This window comes from Macrotis lagotis, chromosome 5 (assembly GCF_037893015.1).
Source record: "Macrotis lagotis isolate mMagLag1 chromosome 5, bilby.v1.9.chrom.fasta, whole genome shotgun sequence".
Lineage (NCBI taxonomy): Eukaryota > Metazoa > Chordata > Mammalia > Peramelemorphia > Peramelidae > Macrotis > Macrotis lagotis.
The window spans coordinates 68450189-68469055 of record NC_133662.1 but is presented as its reverse complement, the minus strand read 5'-3'; the positions used below and the strand labels follow the sequence as shown (position 1 = coordinate 68469055).

General features: G+C 33.5%; 1 protein-coding gene across 1 annotated transcript; it reads right to left on the bottom strand.

Moving 5' to 3' along the window:
* Positions 1-10646: 10646 nt before the first annotated feature.
* LOC141489302 (olfactory receptor 14A2-like) lies at positions 10647-11603 on the bottom strand. The gene has a single exon (XM_074190019.1). It carries the CDS (start codon positions 11601-11603, stop codon positions 10647-10649), a length of 957 nt encoding a protein of 318 aa, XP_074046120.1.
* Positions 11604-18867: the final 7264 nt, after the last annotated feature.

The following is an 18867-nucleotide window of genomic DNA, read 5'->3' as shown; positions in this document are numbered from 1 at the left end:
TTGAGGTCTCCCACTAGTAGAGTTTTTTTGTCTATGTCTTCCTGTAGTTCTTTCAGCTTCTCCTCTAAGAATTTGGGTGCTATCCTACTGGGTGCATATATATTCAATATTGAAATGACTTTATTTTCTATGGTACCTTTTAGGAGGATAAAGTTTCCTTCCTTATCTCTTTTAATGGTATCTATTTTTGCTTCTTCTTGGTCTGAAATAAGGATTGCTACCCCTGCTTTTTTTACTTCAGGTGAAGCAAAATATATTTTGCTCCAACCTTTTACCTTTACTCTATATGTATCTTTCTGCTTCAAATGAGTTTCTTGTAAGCAGCATATTGTAGGATTCTGGTTTTTAATCTAATTTGCTATTTGCTTATGTTTTAAGGTAGAGTTCATCCCATTCACATTCAAGGTTATGATTACTAATTCTTTATTGCCCTCTGTGCTATCTTCCCTCTGTATTTTTCCCCCTTCCCCCCTTTATCCATATTCCCTAGTATTTTGTTTCTGAATATCACTCCTTTCAGTGTATTTGCCTTCCTATATCATCCCCTCCCCTTTCTTTCCCCTTTCCAGTTTTCCCTTTTCCCTGCCATCTTTGGAGGGATTCACAATGATGACCTCTTTGGATTCTGCTTCATCTTGCCTGAGTTCAAATACCTTTCTCTTTAGAGGAGGCTGAATGATGCACTGAAAAGACTGCCAGGCCTGGAATCTAAAAGACCTTTATCTAAATCTGGACCTGACCTTCATTTCTGGGCTCAAATACTTCCAAGCTGTGGGATTCTGGGCAAATCACTGAACTTGTGCTTGCTTCAGTTTCCTTATCTATAGAACAGGAATAAGGATAGGACCTCCCTCCCAGGGTTAAATGAGATAATAATTCTAATAGCATCATGCCTAATACATTGTGAGCACTATATGTGTTAGTTATTATGATCTTATGCTCTATCCACATAAACTTTTTTTTTTAGGTTTTAGCAAGGCAAATGGGGTTAAGTGATTTGCCCAAGGCCACACAGCTAGGTAATTATTAAGTGTCTGAGGCCACATTTGAACTCAGGTACTCCTGACTCCAGGGCTGGTGCTCTATCCACTGCGCCACCTAGCCGCCCTCCACATAAACTTTTGATTGCATCAAAAGGCACATGAAAAGTAACCACTGCTCCCATGAAGGATACATGAAGATATGCAGAAATATGTACTTTATTACACAATTGAAAGGAACTACTGGTAAATGTTTCAATAAGACTTTTTAAACAGAGTTTTATTTTCTAGACTGCATTGTGTAAAGATGGGCTGCAATTTTCAGAACTAGGCATTAAGGTGCTTCTAATACCTTAGGGGGACAAGAAAGATATTTCAAGAATTACAATACAAATTGGAATAAAAAATTCATGTCATTACTAGTTCATGGAGATGTGATAGTGGGTGTTAGCTTCTGATAGTCAGGATCAGGCACAGCTTCATGGTTTATGGAGCTTTGTATGCATACATGCATATATATGAATATAAATACATACATTTATGAATATATAGATAAGTCAATATGTATATATCTATTTAATTGTCTTTCAGTTCATGCAGTAATGTGGATTTTTTTAAAGTTTTTGCAAGGCAATGGGGCTAAGTGGCTTGCCCAAGGCCACACAGCTAGGTAATTATTAAATGTCCGAGGCCTGATTTGAACTCAGGTACTCCTGACCCCAGGGCCGATGCAACCTAGCCACCCGCAGTAATGTGGATCTTAAACAGTGGGTTCAATTTCTTCAAGTAGAACTATTCAGGTTGTTGAAGGAGATATCCCATGCATTTTGCTAGGAAACACATAGAAGTAGGTAAAGGCAGGAAGAGGGATTTTTCTATTTTTCCAACCAATAGACCTTTTAAAATTCTAACTAATGATGTTAAGTTTACTTTAAATTGAAATTCTGGTCTTATATTTTGACAAGCATTATTCCTCAAAATCCCATTATTTATTTATTTATTTATTTATTTACACATTACTAAAATAGTCTTATTGTAAAAGTAAACATAATTTTCCCTCCCCCCCAAATATAAAGAAACCTTAAGAAAAATAAAGTGAGAAAAATGAAAAAAAATTGTACTTCAGTCTGTGTTCAGAGATAACATCTGTCTCTGGGTTGAATCATCTTCTTTATCATTAATCTGTTAGAGAAGTTGCTTCAATATTTTTTCTGACAGTTGCTATTGCTAATTGTATTTCCTTCCCCACTCCAATTTATTCTCTTTTCTCTCTCTCTCTCTCTCTCTCTCTCTCTCTCTCTCTCTCTTCTTTCACTTTATCACTCCTCAAAAGTTTGTTGTATGGGAGCCAAGTGTCACACTGGAATCCAAATCTGACCTCAGACACCCAACAATTGCTCAGTCATGTGACCTCAGGCAAATCACCCAACCCCAACACTGCAAAAAAAACGTGTTGTATCTGACCACCATTTCCCATGGTCTTCCCTCTCTTCTATCACCTACACTCCCCCTGCCCTCCCCTGCCTCTTCCCATCCCCTTCCTCTCCATTTTCCTCTAGGGTAAGATAGATATTTATACTCTATTTAGTATGTATGTTGTTTCTTCTCTAAGCCATTTCCAATAAGAATGAGGTCTCACTCATTCCTCCTTACCTTCTCCCCTTCTCATTCCAATGCAAAAGCTCCTTGACTCTTTTTTATGAAATATCTTAGCCCATTCTACCTTTCCTTTCCCTTTCTCCCAGTACATTCCTTTTTGCCCATTGATTCCATCTTTATGATATATTATACTTTCATATTCAGCTCTCTCCTGTGCCTTGTCTACATATGCTCTAATAAACGAGAAGGTTCACATGAGTTATCAGTATAATTTTTTCATGCAGGAATCCTTTCAGTTCAACATCATTAAATCACTCATAATTTGGCCTTCCCATCCACTCTCTCTATGCTTTGCTCGAGTCCTGATTATATACAGTTTTAATTTCTTCATTTAAAAACTTGTCTATTCATATATCAATTGGGGAATGACTTATAAATTTGATGCAATTCTTTATACATTTTAGAAATGAGACCTTTATCAGAACTACTGGTCTACTGGTTGTGAAGATTCTTTGTCAACTTTCTGCTTTCTTTCTAATTTTGACAGCATTGATTTTATTAGTGTAAACCCTTTTTAATTTAACATAGTACAAATCTTTCATTTTGCAGTTTATAATGTTCTCTAATTCTTGTTTGGTCATAAATTTGTCCCCTTTCTATAGATCTGATAGATTATTTCTTGATCTATTAATTTATCTATGGTGTTATGCTTTATGTCTAAATCCTATACCCATATTGACCTTATTGTAGTATGGGGTGTGAGATATGAATTTATGGCTAGGTTTTGCCATACTACCTTCCAGTTTTCCCATAATTTTTTGTCAAATCGTGAGTTCTTATCCTTGAAGCTAATGTCTTTGAGTTTGTCAAACAGTAGTTTACTGTAGTCTTTTACCTATCCTAATCCATTGATCCATTATGTTTCTTAACCAGTATCAGGGAGTTTTGATGGCTGCTGCTTTATCGTACAGTTTTAGATCTGGTAGAGCTAGTCTACCTTCCTTTACATTTTTTTCCATCTGTTCCCTTGCTATTCTTGCTTTTTTTGTTGCTCCAGATGAATTTTGTTACTATTTGTTCTAGTTTGGTAAAGTAGTTATTTGGTAGTTTGATTCATATGGCATTGAATAAGTAATATGATTTGGGTAGAATTTCCATTTTTATTATATTATCTCAAACTAACCATGAGCATTTGACATTTTTCCAGTTATTTAGATCTGACTGTATTTGGATGAGAAATGCTTTATAATTGTATTCATATAGTCTCTGGGTTTGTCTTGGGAGGTAGATTCCTTAGTATTTAATGTTGTCTGCAGTTACTTTGAATTGAATTTCTCTTTCTGTCTCTTGCTCTTGGGCTTTGTTGTTCATATATAGAAATGCTAATGATTTATGTGCATTTATTTTATACCCTCCTACTTTGATGAATTTGGTATTTGTTTCGAGGAGATTTTTAGATGATTTTCTTGGGTTCTGTATGTATATCAGATTATCTGCAAAGAGGGAAAGTTTGCTTCCTCATTGCCATTTCTGATTCTGTTAAATTTTTTTTCTTATCTTTTTCCAACAGGTAGGATTTCTAATATTATATTGAATAGTAATGGGCATCCCTGTTTCATGCTTGATTTTATTGGAAATGCTTCAAGTTTATTCCCATTACATATAATATTTGTTGATGGTTTTAGATAGATACTATTTATTATTTTAAGGAAAACTCAATTTATTCCTAAACTTTCTAGTCTTTTTAATAGGAATGCATGTTGTATTTAATTAAAGACTTTTTCAGCATCTATTGTGATTATCAGATGATTTCTGTTGGTTTTGCTATTGATATTTTTAAATATGTTGAGTGTTTTTCTAATGTTGAACCATCCCTGCCTACCTGGTCATGGTGTATTATCTTATTAACTTGCTGTCGTCCCATTACTAAAATTTTATTTAAGTTTTTTTGCATCAATATTCATTAGGGAGATTGGTCTATAATTTTCTTTGTCTGTCTTGGTTTTTCCTGGTTAAGGTATTAGCACCATGTTGGTGTCATAAAAGGAGTTTGGCTGGATTAATTTCTTTCCTATTTCTTTAAATTGTTTATCTAGAATAGGGGAATAACTTTATACCTTATTGTGAGGATTAAATGAAATGTGAGAAATGTAGGGTGTTTGATTTCCACTGAATGAAAGAGGAGATTTTTTGTTTGAATATATATATATGTGTGTGTGTGTGTGTGTGTGTGTGTGTGTGTGTGTGTGTGTATTTATATATATGAGAGAGACCTATATATCTCTCTCTATATGCCTGTGATTGTGCCTATATGCAGGTATGTTAGAGTAAGACAAAATATTGACCCCACCTTGATCAGACCTGATATTAAATCAGATCTGCTCCATTTTGTTCCAAGTTGATCAAGGGTTTCTGTCCTTTACAAGTGGCATATAACTATACACACCCCTATGCTCATGAGTATAATGATGTGGCACAGAAAACATATTATTAGAGAATGGTATTGAATGAATTGTAACCCTGACCAGTGATTGGCATAAAGGGGATGAACAAGCCTTTCAAACTGTATTTGAGACTGGACATTATCATAATTTGCAGCATTTCTCACTAGGAGAAATAGCCCTCTGTAGAGAAGTTTATTAATAGAAACTATTTGAATCACTCTGGATTAAGTATTTATAATTGCAATGCATTTACAACAGAAATAATATATATGTCTATACCTTAAAGTGGAAGACTAAACACAAGCTTATACATCTAGGCTTTAAACCTTGCTATCAGGATTGAGTTATATAAACCATAAAAATGTGAACAGTGAGTTATCCCACTTATTCAAACAGAAATTTTGAATTTGAAGAATTATACTGATTAAATGAATCAGAAAAATAATGTATGAATATGCTCTTTAGATAGGAATAAAATATCTTAGCTTAATCAAAAAAGGGAGAATTTGATCACACTGAATGGAAATTCTCAGTGACCTGTACAGACTCAGTCATTGTATACTATTCTTTATTAGACATTGCTCTTTCATATTTCTCTGTTTCGTGGATACTCAGGTGATTTGAAATGTTATGTCTCTTGGGGGGTCTCTACAGTTGACAGATCTTCAAATACAATATTTTCAAATACCTACTTTTCTTTCAGAAAAGTCTTGGCCTCTTGATTTTACCTTCAAATTTAGAACAAAAGCACTTAAATTCAGAACTGGGAGCGACATCAATTCTCATTCCTTCAGTTTAACTTGAATGTGACCTTGAACTACATATAAAACATCCTCAATTGTGGTCATTCAAAATTCATATAACTATTTTGAGTGAGGGAGAATCTTAATCTTATTGTTTTCCCCCATAAAACCAACATCTATTTTTATTTTCAACATTTCATTACTTTCAACTTTATTAAAATCTCCTTTGATTTTCAGTGTTTCTAATTTGGCAATTAATTGGAGATATTTAATTTTTTCTTTTTTCTAGTTTTTAAAAATTATACGCCCAACCTATTGATCTTGTGTTTGTCAAATTTATTGATGTAAGCATTTATAGATATTAATATTCCCTTACATACTGCTTTTACAGATATTAATGTTTCCCTAAGTACTGTTTCAGAGGTATTTTATAAATTTTGGTATGTATGATGTGTCACTTATCATGTCATCTTTAATTAAATTAAATTACTTACTGTTTCTAGGTTTTGTTCTTTGACCTACTCATTCTTTGTGATTAGATAATTTAATTTCTAATTCATTTTAATCTATATTTTTTCATGACTTTTTAATATAATTTTCATTGTTTTATGATCTAATGCATTTAATATTTCTACTTTTCTTCATTTGGCTGCAATGTTTTAAATGCTTCAATACAAGGTCAATTGCTGTGAAAGTGTTATGTATAACTGATAATATTATACTTTTTATTTCCATTCAATTTTCTCCAGAGATCTTTCATATATCTGAGCTTTTCTGAAATTCTCTTCATCTTCTTAACTTCTTTTTTTGCTTATTTTATGGTCAGACTTTTCTAGTTCAGAGAGGGGAATGTTAAAGTTCTCCACTGGTATAATGTCTATTTTTCTTATTTAACTCATTTGACTTTTCCTTTAAAAATTTACTGCTATGCCATTTGGTACATATAATTTTAGTCTAGTTCTAATTTCATTGTCTATGGTACCCTTTTTTTTAAAGAAAATGTAGTTTTCTTGTTGATCTTTAATTAGGTTGATTTTTTCTTTGTCTGAGATTGTGATTGCTAGCCATGTCTTTTTTTTAAAAAGCTCAACTGAATCATAAAAGATTCTGTTACAGTCCTTCATTTTTATCTGTGTATCTTTTTCCATTTTAAGGATGTTTCTTTTAAACAAAATATCATTGGAATCCAGCTTCTAATTAATTCTTTTAACCACTTCTGTTTTATGGGTTAGCTCATTCCATTCACATTCACAGTTATGACTACTAACTTTTCATATTTTCTTCTGTTTCTTCTCTCTGCTCTCTCTGCTCTCTCTCTCTCTCTCTCTCTCTCTCTCTCTCTCGCTCTCGCTCTCGCTCTCGCTCTCGCTCTCGCTCTCGCTCTCGCTCTTGCTTTTGTTCTCTTCTCCTTTCCCTCTCCCATATCCCTCTTCAAAAGTGTGGTATGCTTTTAATTTCTACTTCCCTAAATTTTCCATTCCTTCTTTCCTTTCCCCTCCCTTATCCTTTCCCCAACCTATTACCCTATAACATAAGATAGACATATATTCCTCTTATATACTACATAATTTCCTACTTGAGGTGAGATGGTTCTGATGAGGGTAAGATTCAAGTGTTGCCCACCTCCTTCGTCTTCCTTTTCATCATAGTTTCTTTTGTTTTTCTTTCTTTCCTGCCTCTTTTATATGAGATATTTCCCCCTGTTCTTCTCCTCACTTTTACCAGTGTACTCATCTTTCTTGCCCCTTAATCTTTTTTTGAAATCATGCCATCATAGTCATACCACATCCATGCCCTCTCCAAAATTTTTCTAACTCCCCTAATAATGATAAAGTTCTTAGGAGTTACAGTTATCATCTTCTCATACAGGAATATAAACATTTAAACCATATTAATGGATTTTAGTTCTTTTTCATAGTCTTTTTTTATTTTACTCTTGAATTTAGAACTTAATCAAAATTTCTATTCAGCTTTGACTTTTTCCAATCAGAAATGCTTGAAAATCTTCTATTTCATTAAATATTCATTTCCCCTGAAATATTAGACTCAGTTTTTTGGCAAGTTATTTTTGATTATAAATCCTATCATCTTCCAAAATTTTGTATTATAAGTCCTTCCATCCTTTATTATGAAAACAGCTAAATCTTAAATGATCCTTGCTTATGATTCCATGATATTTGAATGGTTTCTTTCTACCTGCTTGCTAAATTCTTCTGTGATTTTGGAGCTCTAGAATTTATCTATAATATTCCTGGTAGACAGACATTTCCTCCTAACCTCTTAAGTTATTTTGGGCTGAGAAATGGTTTCACCTGATCTCATATTGATACTGGTGCTCCAGAATTTGATTTAATGTTAATTTTTTATTTGTTTGGGGGAAATTTGGGATAACTTGGCTGAGTTTTACTTTGGGAGCTTTACTCTCCTCTCTTGGTTCTATCTTTGCACTCATAAGTTTTTGTTTGTACTTTTTTAATAGCGTTGTAATTAGTCTACCACAAATCTTGTTATAATCGACCTGTTTTTAAGAGAAATTGTGATTTTGTTAAGTTGTTTTTCAATCATGTTTGACTTTCTATGATTCCATATGGGAAATTCTTGACAGAGATCCTGTAGTGATTTGTCATTTCTTTTTTCCAGCTTATTTTACAGACTGAGGAATTGAGGTGAAGAAGGTCAAGTGACTTGCCCATGGTCATGAGTTTAGTGATCAAATATTCACTCATACAATCAAGGCATCCTTTTATAGAGCTTTGTTATAAAAATTCATTTTATACTTTTAATTGGTGCAAACTAAACTGAAATTGGGATTGATTCATAATTACTCTGATTTGCAACACAGATCTTCCAGAGTCCATAGTAATAAAGAGGTAGTCAATGAAATTTGGATTAATACTTTCCCAAAACAATATGTCCTTATGCCACAGAAACACAGTGCTAGGAAAAACATCTCCTGACTAGGTTACATCATTTTCCCAAGAGGCATGTAACTCAAAATTACATGAATAATATCTTAACAAGTATGATTCTATCAAGGACTATACAAAATAAATCTAAATCTAAGTCTTTAAAATTGATTTATTTTTTTAATTTTTTTCTTTTGCAAGGCAAATGGGATTGAGTGACTTGTGCAAGGCCATACAGATAGGTAATTATTAAGTGTTTGAGGCAAGATTTGACCTCAGTAAAATTTATTTAAATGAAGACTGCTGTTATTAAACTTAGCTATTAATCAATTATCAGTAATAACTTTCAAAACTCACCCAATTTAATTTATTCTTTAATGTTGCTATGAGAATATTTTTCAATTTAAAAAATATAACAATAGCTACCTTGATCCACATTGTGTATAAGGCTAGGTGTGTTCCATTTCTAGACATTTAGATTATTAAAGCTCCTAGCAATTTGCTTCAGTACTCTAAGAGGAAGGCAATAATTCTTTTTATCCCAGCTTCATTCATCTAGTAAGAACTATTTCAAAGAAATATTTGTTTCAAAAGATATAATTACAAATACATGAAATTTACTTATCAATATGTAAGAGTCATAATCCCACCCTTTGTGACATGGGGTATGGTCTATAGCTTAATTATAAGAAAGAGTCCTAAATTACAAGTTCCCAATCCTCTTCAGGTTCAAGTCCCAGGGACTTGGTTTCTGTTCTTTGTTGGCTAGTTGCAATAACCCAATTGCAATTCTGCTTCCAGGGTTTACTGGTCAGGATCACTCATTGCTTTTGAAACTAAGAAAAAACAAATGGTACAAAAGAGAAACAAACATGAATAGACCTATTTCTTGGAACTGGAATAAAAGAGTGGAAGAGAAGGAAATCCATTCTCTCTCTCTCTCTCTCTCCCCCAGCTCTTGTTCTCCCTCTCACTCTTCTCTCTGCTACCACCATGAACTCAACTAGTGACAAGGAAAAGACATGAAGTTATTCTCCCTCACTCAAAATACTTATATGAATTTTGAATGACCACAATTGAGGATGTTTTATATGTGATTCAAGTTCACAATCAAGTTAAACTGAAGGAATGAGATTGATATCCCTCCCAATTCTAAATTTAAGTGTTTTTGTTCTAAATTTGAAGGTAAAATCAAGAGGCCAAGACTTTTCTGAAAGAAAATTAGTTATTTGAAAATATTGTATTTGAAGATCTGTCAACTGTTTGCTTAATTAGGTATTTGAAAATATTTGTTAACCCCTTACTGTTATTGAGGTGAACAAATATCGTATTTTGAAACTACTTAAAACCTTTATAGCAAAATACACATGAAAAGTATTTTTGGTGCTTCTGATTCAAATGCTTCTATTTTTTTTACAAAGCAATATGATTAAGTGACTTGTCCAAAGTCTATTAAGTATCTGAGATCAGATTTGAACTCAGATCCTCCCTACTCCAGGGCCTGTGCTCTATCAACTGTACCACCTCCCTGCTCAGCTTCATCCATTGTTCAAGGCAGATAGAATCTTCTATCATTCCACTAATCCTGTTATTAAAGGAACAGATGATATAAATTGAAATGAGGATATTCAAATTCATTGTTTTCAAATAAATTCACTTTTTTTTAGAAAACTGGTAACTTGATTTTAGAACTCGAATGGGCATACACAGTATGAAAAACATATTTTTATGATGTTCCAGGTCTTTTGAAAGTCAACATTTTATAATTGGTGAACTTGACAGGGGTATATAAGCAATGATTTTAAATTTTAAACATATAAAGATAAAGGATCTGTCTATATATATATGCAAACACATTTATATGAAACTCATAGACATATGCATGTCTGTTTATGTATATATGAGTATGAATATACATGCACAGGTGTGTATATATATATATATATATATATATATATATATATATATATATGATCATGGAAAAAACTTTGGTATTAATCTCTTTGATAAGTATTTCCAGGTCATAAGCTTCCTCAGAGCAATCTTCATGTCCTTATTCCTCAGGCTATAGATGACAGGGTTCAGGGTTGGAGGCACCACTGTATAGAACATGGACAACACCATGTCTAGAACTGAGTCAGATTCTTGCTGTGGCTTTAGATAAACAATGACAGCTGTTGTGACAAAAATCGTGAGAACAATGAGATGGGGCATGCAAGTGGAGAAGGCTTTTAATCGATCCTCTTTAGTTGGAATCTTCAGCACAGTTGAAAAAATGTGGCTGTAAGAAATTGTGATGTAAATGGAGCAGAAAATCCCTAGACTAAATCCCAAAACCATAGTGACATAAACTGCAAGATATGATTCAGAGCAGGAGATCCTAAGTAAAGAAGGGACATCACAGAAAAACTGGTTGATCTTCTTGGAGCCACAAAAGGGCAAAGTGAATGTACTAGCTGAGTACAGGACCCCAAACAAGCCTCCAGTAAGCCAGGAAGCAGCTGCCAGTTTCACACAAGTTTCACTGTTCATAATGACTTCATAGTGTAGGGGCTGACAGATGGCCACATACCGGTCATAGGACATTGCTGTGAGAAGAAAAAGCTCTGATGCTACAAATAACATCATTAAAAATAGTTGTGATACACACTCTAAGAAAGAGATGGTGTAACTGTGATTGAGGGAATTTGCAATTGATTTGGGAACTGTGGTAGAAACAAGACAAAGATCTAAAAAGGACAAATTCTTTAGAAAGAAGTACATAGGAGTATGGAGTTTCCCATTGAGAGAGATGAGGGTGAATATGAGTAGATTTCCCAGCAGAGCCACTAGGTAGATGACCAAGAAGAGGATAGCATGTAAAATTTGTAGCTCCCAGCTGCTGGAAAAGCCCATGAGGAAGATTTCTGTAATCACAGTGAGATTTGCCATGGTCTAGGGGATGGAAAGTTCTCGGCACTGTCTGCATAGAGAAAAGAAACAAATATCAAATGATGAGAACATTCATTGTTTTGAGGGTTAAGTTCTCTTGGTTTATGTTCACTGTGTGACCTTGGACTATAACTGCCTTAATTTTCTCATTTTTTCAAATTGAGGTGATTGAACTAGTTCTGAGAATTTTGATCTAACATCCATGAACCTAAAATATTTTGATAAATATATTTTGTTTTCATTTTAATCTTATGTATTTTATTTGATATTTTTGAAGATAGACTCTGTAGGCATCACTAGATTTCCAACGGGGTCCATGAAACACAAAAAGTCTCAGAACCACTGAAGTAAATGATTTTTAAAGTTCTTTTATATCTTAGATGATCTAGGAATTTTTAAACAAGACCCTTACCATGAAAAATTGATATCATTAGTTATATCTCTCAGTGGATTATTTTCATTATCATGACGTTCTTTCATCTTTTTAGGTAGACAACTGGAGTCCTATAATTGGCAATTTATACCCAAGACACTGAAGTTTCAAATTGCTATGTGAGGTTTCAGAGGTTATACAAAGGCATAGCAGACCTGGTTTCCTGATTTGAAGTATGTCTTTAAAAATCCTCTATCTTCTTTTGCTGAGCTACATTTTAACATGCTGTCCCTAAACACGTTTGTCTTCTCATTCTTCAAGACTGACAGTAATATGAATTCTCTAATAATCATATCTGATTTTCATTGCTCTGGATTCATTCACTATGCAAGACGTTTTAACACCATAATATTTCCAATAGACTAGAAATTTCATGTAGATGAGGACAGTGTCACATATAAGAATTCCATAAGATCTGTTTAATTTCAAGCTCTGCCTTGGTTACCTCCAACCCAGACCAGCTATGTTGAAATGTAAATTCATCCTAAAATGGAAAATAACTCCTAAAGCATTCTCCTCTGTGTTGAGTCTCTTCTGCTTTTTTGTAGAATGCAGGATATGGAAAAACTGTGCCTTTTACCCTTAAACCTCACTATAGATTTTCAGTCAATTTGTCCTACTTAGAACACTTCCATGCTGACACTAATATCGTCATTAATTTTTTTCCCCAATCTATATGTCTTGGAATCATTGTTTGATAGACATAAATAGAAATTTGTGTTCAGATATGGAGCAAAGAAATTGCAAATAATGGTTCAACCTAACATTTGATAAAATATTTATTGAGATATTATTCTAAATTTGAAGAGTTTTAAAAATAAGTCATCTTCAGTTTAAGGGGTCAAGATGTTACTACTATGGTGGATAAGAAATATATGCAAATAAATATAATGCAGATTTGAATTGGATATATGCACAGGCGAACAAAGAAGTCAGAGCAATATGAAACAGAGCTTATTTCTGATTATCAGGATCAAGGGATGACTTCATGCTTTATGGAGTTTGATATGTAGGAAAATTCTTGGGACTAAGTAGGATTTTAAGAGCCATAAATATTAAGAATGCAAAAGAAGATATTTCATGTATCTTATGACCATAAACACAGATGAGGTTACAAATAGGATAAGGAATAGGGATTGTCTATTTTTTTATGTTTTTGCAAGGCAAATGGGGTTAAGTGGCTTGCCTAAGGCCATACATCTAGGTAATTATTAAGTGTCTGAGACCAGATTTGAACCCAGGTACTCCTGACTCTAAGGCTGGTGCTTTATCCACTACGCCACCTAGCCACCCTGATTGTCTATTTTCTTACTAAAAACCTTTTGCTATTCATATATTGATTTCATGTGGTTTAATTTCACTAACCTTATACTGTTATTAAATAACCACATTTTCCATTCATTATTTTTCTTCTGTCTATTTTTTATTTTTATTAGGACTTACAGTTCTTATATCATTCAACAATTTTCTTGGCAATTATTATTCATCTCACTTAAGTTTCTTCTCTTTCTAATTGTTTCCCTATAGTTAACCAATTTAACTGACTATTTAACACTTCTCTTGAATCTCTTCTGATTTGGTCTTATTTCATATTATATGCATTTTTAAAACAAGATGATGGGGTTAAATGACTTGTCCAAGGTCATACAGCTAAGTATAAATGTCTGAAGCTGGATTTGAACTCAGATCCTCCTGACTCCAGGGCTGGTACTCTGTCCAGTGTGCCACCTAGCTGCCCCCATATGATATACCTTATCAAACTCTAATCCCTGATTACTTTAGCCATCCACCTCTTATAATTTTACTCATATACTGCAGAATGGAGCTAGTCAAAATCACAAAATTCTACCATATAATTAATATATGCCATAGAATCATGAATGATCCTCACTTCTGTCAGATTGTCATTTTGCTCCTTTCATGTTGGTTTTTTCCTCATTCTTTCCCTTGGCTGCTCCCAATTTTATACTTTCTCCTTATACCTCCCATACTTTCCCTTCCAAACATTTTTACAAATGAAGTCTTAGTATCATTTTCCATTTAGAATATAGTCAATTTTTGATGAATTACTTATTTCTTTTTTTATTTCAAATTGCAACTTCTTCTCCACTCTCTTCTTTATTCTCTGCTGATCATTCAGGGTGGCCCTGCCCCTGCCAAAAGTGAAATTCTTTATGTACATTCCCTTGATTCATTCCTCCTTTTGTAAAGTTTTTCCTCTGTTAATAACCTTTCATCCATCTCTAATTTTTATTTTTTCCTCTGTATATTCATTCCTTTTCTGCTGCCTAAAATTTCCCTTATCCTTAGAAATCCTCAAATAGTTCCTATAGTGCCCTCAATGTTATGTTTCTGCATCTGGTATCTCAGTAATAGTTCCAGAAAGACTCTGACACTTTCTCTCTCTCTCTCTCTCTCTCTCTCTCTCTCTCTCTCTCTCTCTCTCTCTCTCATATCTACCTATCTTTTTATTTCCAGTGCCACCCCTTTTAAGTCTTTATAAACTCTCAAAAATCATGACCTGTTGCTTTGAAACTTTATGTCATCAGGAGTACCACAATCGTTTCAATCATGAGAAGCATACCTTTAGTACTATAGGTTTTTTTTTTTTTGCAAGGCCATGGGGTTAAGTGACTTGGCAAAAGTCTCTTAACTAAGTATTAAGTATTTGAGATTGGATTTGCTCTATGCACTATACCACTACCCAGCTGCTCCTACTAATATCCTTTTAACATAGTTTTTTAACCCATATCCCCATGTCCAATCAGTTTTCAATTACCTCAATGTCTCTGCATTTTTCCCTTTCACTTCATTTACTTACTTATTCCCCTATCTGATCCTTTGTTCAAAAGGGTAATATAAATAGTGGATAGAGCACCAGCCCTGGAGTCAGGAGGACCTAAGTTCAAATCCAACCTCAGACATATAATAATTATCTAGTTGTGTGACCTTGGGCAAGTCACTTGACCCTATTGCCTTGCAAGAACAGAAATCAAAAAGGTTAATATAAAAGACTTTTCACTTTTATACTGAATCCCAAACCCCAGTACATCAGTTAATTTAGACTATCCTTTCCAAATTCAGCAATAACTTATGAATATTCAGTTCTGATTACTTTTTCTCCAGACTTATTCAACTTTTTTCCTTCTGTGCAGTATTTGATATAGTTGAGCACTCTCTTTTCCTTTAGAGCATTTCCTCTCTGGATTTATTTTTACACTGTTATTTCTTGGTTATCTTAACTGTATCTATCTATTGATTCTTAGTTTCTCTCACTGGATTATCATCATCCCACTTTGTCCTCTGACAATATCAGAGTTCTATTTTAGGCTTTCTTCTTTGCTCTCCATGCACTCATTTTAGTGACCTTATATTTTCATGTCTTTATTCATGCTCCCTATGATGAGTCCTTCACCTTTATTTCCTGCCCTAGTACTTCTCTTGAAATTTAATATTGTCTGGAGAATTTAGGTGGTACTGTGAATAGAGCACTGGCCCTGAAGTTAGGTGGACAGTGAGTTCCAATATGACTTGATACTTACTAGCTGTGTTAACTTGTACAAGTCACTTAACAAAACAAACAAAATTAGATGTATTTTTATTGGTTGTGATCTTTTTTAAAATATTTATTTGAGATCAGGTATTCAAAAGAATGTTTTGACAGAATATTATGGACAATGAATTTGTAATTTTGGAACTGGCTGCACCACAAAGAAAGTTAATCCTGAGTGGGCAGAATCATTATTGAGGGGCTGAGGAGAGACTACTTGAATGTTCATTAAGTAGTAAGGGAACAGTATGAGGGACCTGTGTTCCTAAAAGGTAGAGAAGAAGGGATTCTAAAGCTTAGCAAAGAATATAAAGATGTAGAAGCTTACCTAAAGCAATCTTCATATTCTTTTTAATTTTGTCCCAGTTGGCTTTGATTTTCATGTTTCATATAGAAGTTGTCACAAACCCTCTGTGATAATATAGTCTTTAAATATTTCTGGAAATTTAAGATGAATTTTGTCATAGTATTTTCCTAATCGTGTTCACAATGTCACTTATGCATCTCTGTTTAAGAAAAGTGGAAATTTATACCTCTTATTATGATAAGACAATCTGTTTTCCATTCAGGCAACCACTGGTTTATGTAGAGGTGGAGCAAGAGTTCAGAAGTGAAGGATATTTATATTCTCAAGGATAAAATGCACAACTAGCAAAATCTTTTCATTTCCTTTCTTCTGAATTCTGGTTCTAGTAGCATGTCACCATGTTCTCAATCACCAGAGCATTCTAAAGTTCACATTTCCACTTTGACTGTAGTATTTAAAAGAATCAATTTTCTTAGCATCTAGTCTATTCTTTTTCTTTTTTCTGTATTCTTACATCATTTTATTTCCTTCTGAGATTTAATATCTCTAAATTTGGTAGGATTCTCTCAGGGAGATTATTTCTACTATCAGTAATTGTTATGGGTACTACAGTCCCTCAAGTATTCTGAGCCCAGAACCTAAAGGCAACTTGTTAGTATGACCCTTGAGGATTGGGGGATGGCAGGGGAGTGGTATGTATTTGAGGACTCTATGATGCCTAGATTCTTTGAATTATCTTGATAACATCAGAAACATTCCAGTAACCACTGGGTCACAAATATCACAGAAAGGTATACAAATTCATATTTCGCCTCTTTGCCAAACAACAAAATAACCTCACAAAAATATTTTCCTCTGCAACTCTTAGGAAAAGCAGTATAATTCAAAGCAACCATTTTCCATCATAATTTTCCATTTGTTTTAAGTTGTAAAAATAAGTTATGGAATTATTCACGATTCTTCTTTTGAGAGAGAGAAAAAGAGACAGAGAGAGATAGCAGATATCTTAATACTTAAAGTCTCTGCATCACTCCCATCTTGTGTTCCTTAATTCATCATTGCTTTTCTCATTCTGTTTAGGTCATTCCCCCCGCCCCTATACTCTGTATAAAATTGAAGTTAATACTTCATTGATCTCTACTTAATTGTGTCCTGAGTCATGCAAGTATATTTTGAATTTTTATCCTAACTCACCAAACCTCATCATGTTTAAAAGCTCTCCTTCTACCTTTCCATAAAATAATCCCATGGATAGATAGTCCAGTAATAAGGTTCATTACACACATATTCAGTGATACATATGAACTGAAGTTTGCTTTCTCTATTTTTTTTTCAGGTTTTTGCAGGGCAAATGGGGTTAAGTGGCTTGCCCAAGGCCACACAGCTAGGTAATTATTAAGTGTCTGAGGCTGGATTTGAACTCAGGTACTACTGACTCCAGGGCCAGTGCTCTATCCACTGCGCCACCTAGCCACCCCTCAAGTTTGCTTTCTCAATCATTACCCCTAAATCTTTTTGCTTGTTACTTAAATTTGGCCATTTGAATATGGATTTAATTCTAAACGCATGAATTTTATTTCCTGGTCCTTTCTTGGAACTTATCTGTGGCATACCTTCCTTCTTTATTTTTAGCTATACTTTATGCCATTCATCTTGATGATTGTGATTAAGAAATCTTCTCCCTCTCCTCCCCAGTAAATGCCAAGAGAAACAATATGCTATTGATTATAATTTATTCATGAAAAACATATTTCCATATTATCAATATTGAAAAAAGAAACAAAATAAAACAACAAAGAGGAAGAAAGTACAAAAACTATACCTTAGCCTGCATTTTAGGTTCATCAGATTTCTCTTTGGAATCTTTCTCCATATGGGGCCTTGTGAATTGTCTTGAAGAATTTTCTTGATCAGAGTGCATAATTCTTTTAATCGTGTTATTACTGTGTTCTATGATCTCCTGGTTTTATTCATTTCATTTTCTGTGAATTCATAAATGTCTTCCCAGCTTTTTTTTAAAATTTCTCATAGCAGAATGGTATTATATCACCAAGATATCCAACAATTTGTTTAGTCATTTTCTAAATGTTGGTTATCTCCTTGATTTGCAATTCTTTGTCACTACAACGAATTGATATATGCTTTTTTATAAATAAACAATTTTTTCCTTTTCCTTGATATCTTTGGAATAAAGATTTAATAGTGACATGTCTGCATCAAAGAGTATGCATAGCTTTATACCTTTTTGGATGTTGTTCCAAATTGTTTTCCAGAATCATCAGACTGGTCTGCAGTGTCACCAACAGGACAATTTTTCCACATTCTCTCATTTTTCTTTATTGTCATATTAGTTATTGAGACAGGTATGAGTTGATATCTCAATAATTTTTTTGAATTTGCATTTCTCTAATGTTCTACCATTTTTTTCATATGGCTAATGCTAGTTTTGATTTCATCCTCTGAGAAATACCTATTGGTATTTTGTTAGGTTCCTTTGTCTATGATAGGGTTACTTAAATGCTCTAGTTCCACTTCTGTTAATTTGGGCAATTCATATATTGTTTCTATAAATATTCATCCATTTAATATGGCTTATCAGGGGAATTGCTCTTATTTTTTATTTATTTGGTTTTTATACATTTGAGAAGTGAGGCTTTTACCAGGGAAACTTTCTGTAACATCCTCCTCCACTTTTAATTTTAGTTCTATTATTTTTGTTAGTAAAAAAAGATTTTGAATTTCTTATAATCAAAATTATGTATCTTACTTCCTATAATTCTCTTTATTTCTTATATATCCATAGATTTGATAGGTTATATTCCCTTCTGTTTTCCTAATTTACTTGGGATGTCATCCTTTATATTTAAATTATGTATCCTTTTTTGACTCTCTCTTGGCATGTGACATGAAATAGATACTGCCAAACTGTTTTACAGTTTTCCCAGCATTATTTGTTAAATGATGACTTCTTACC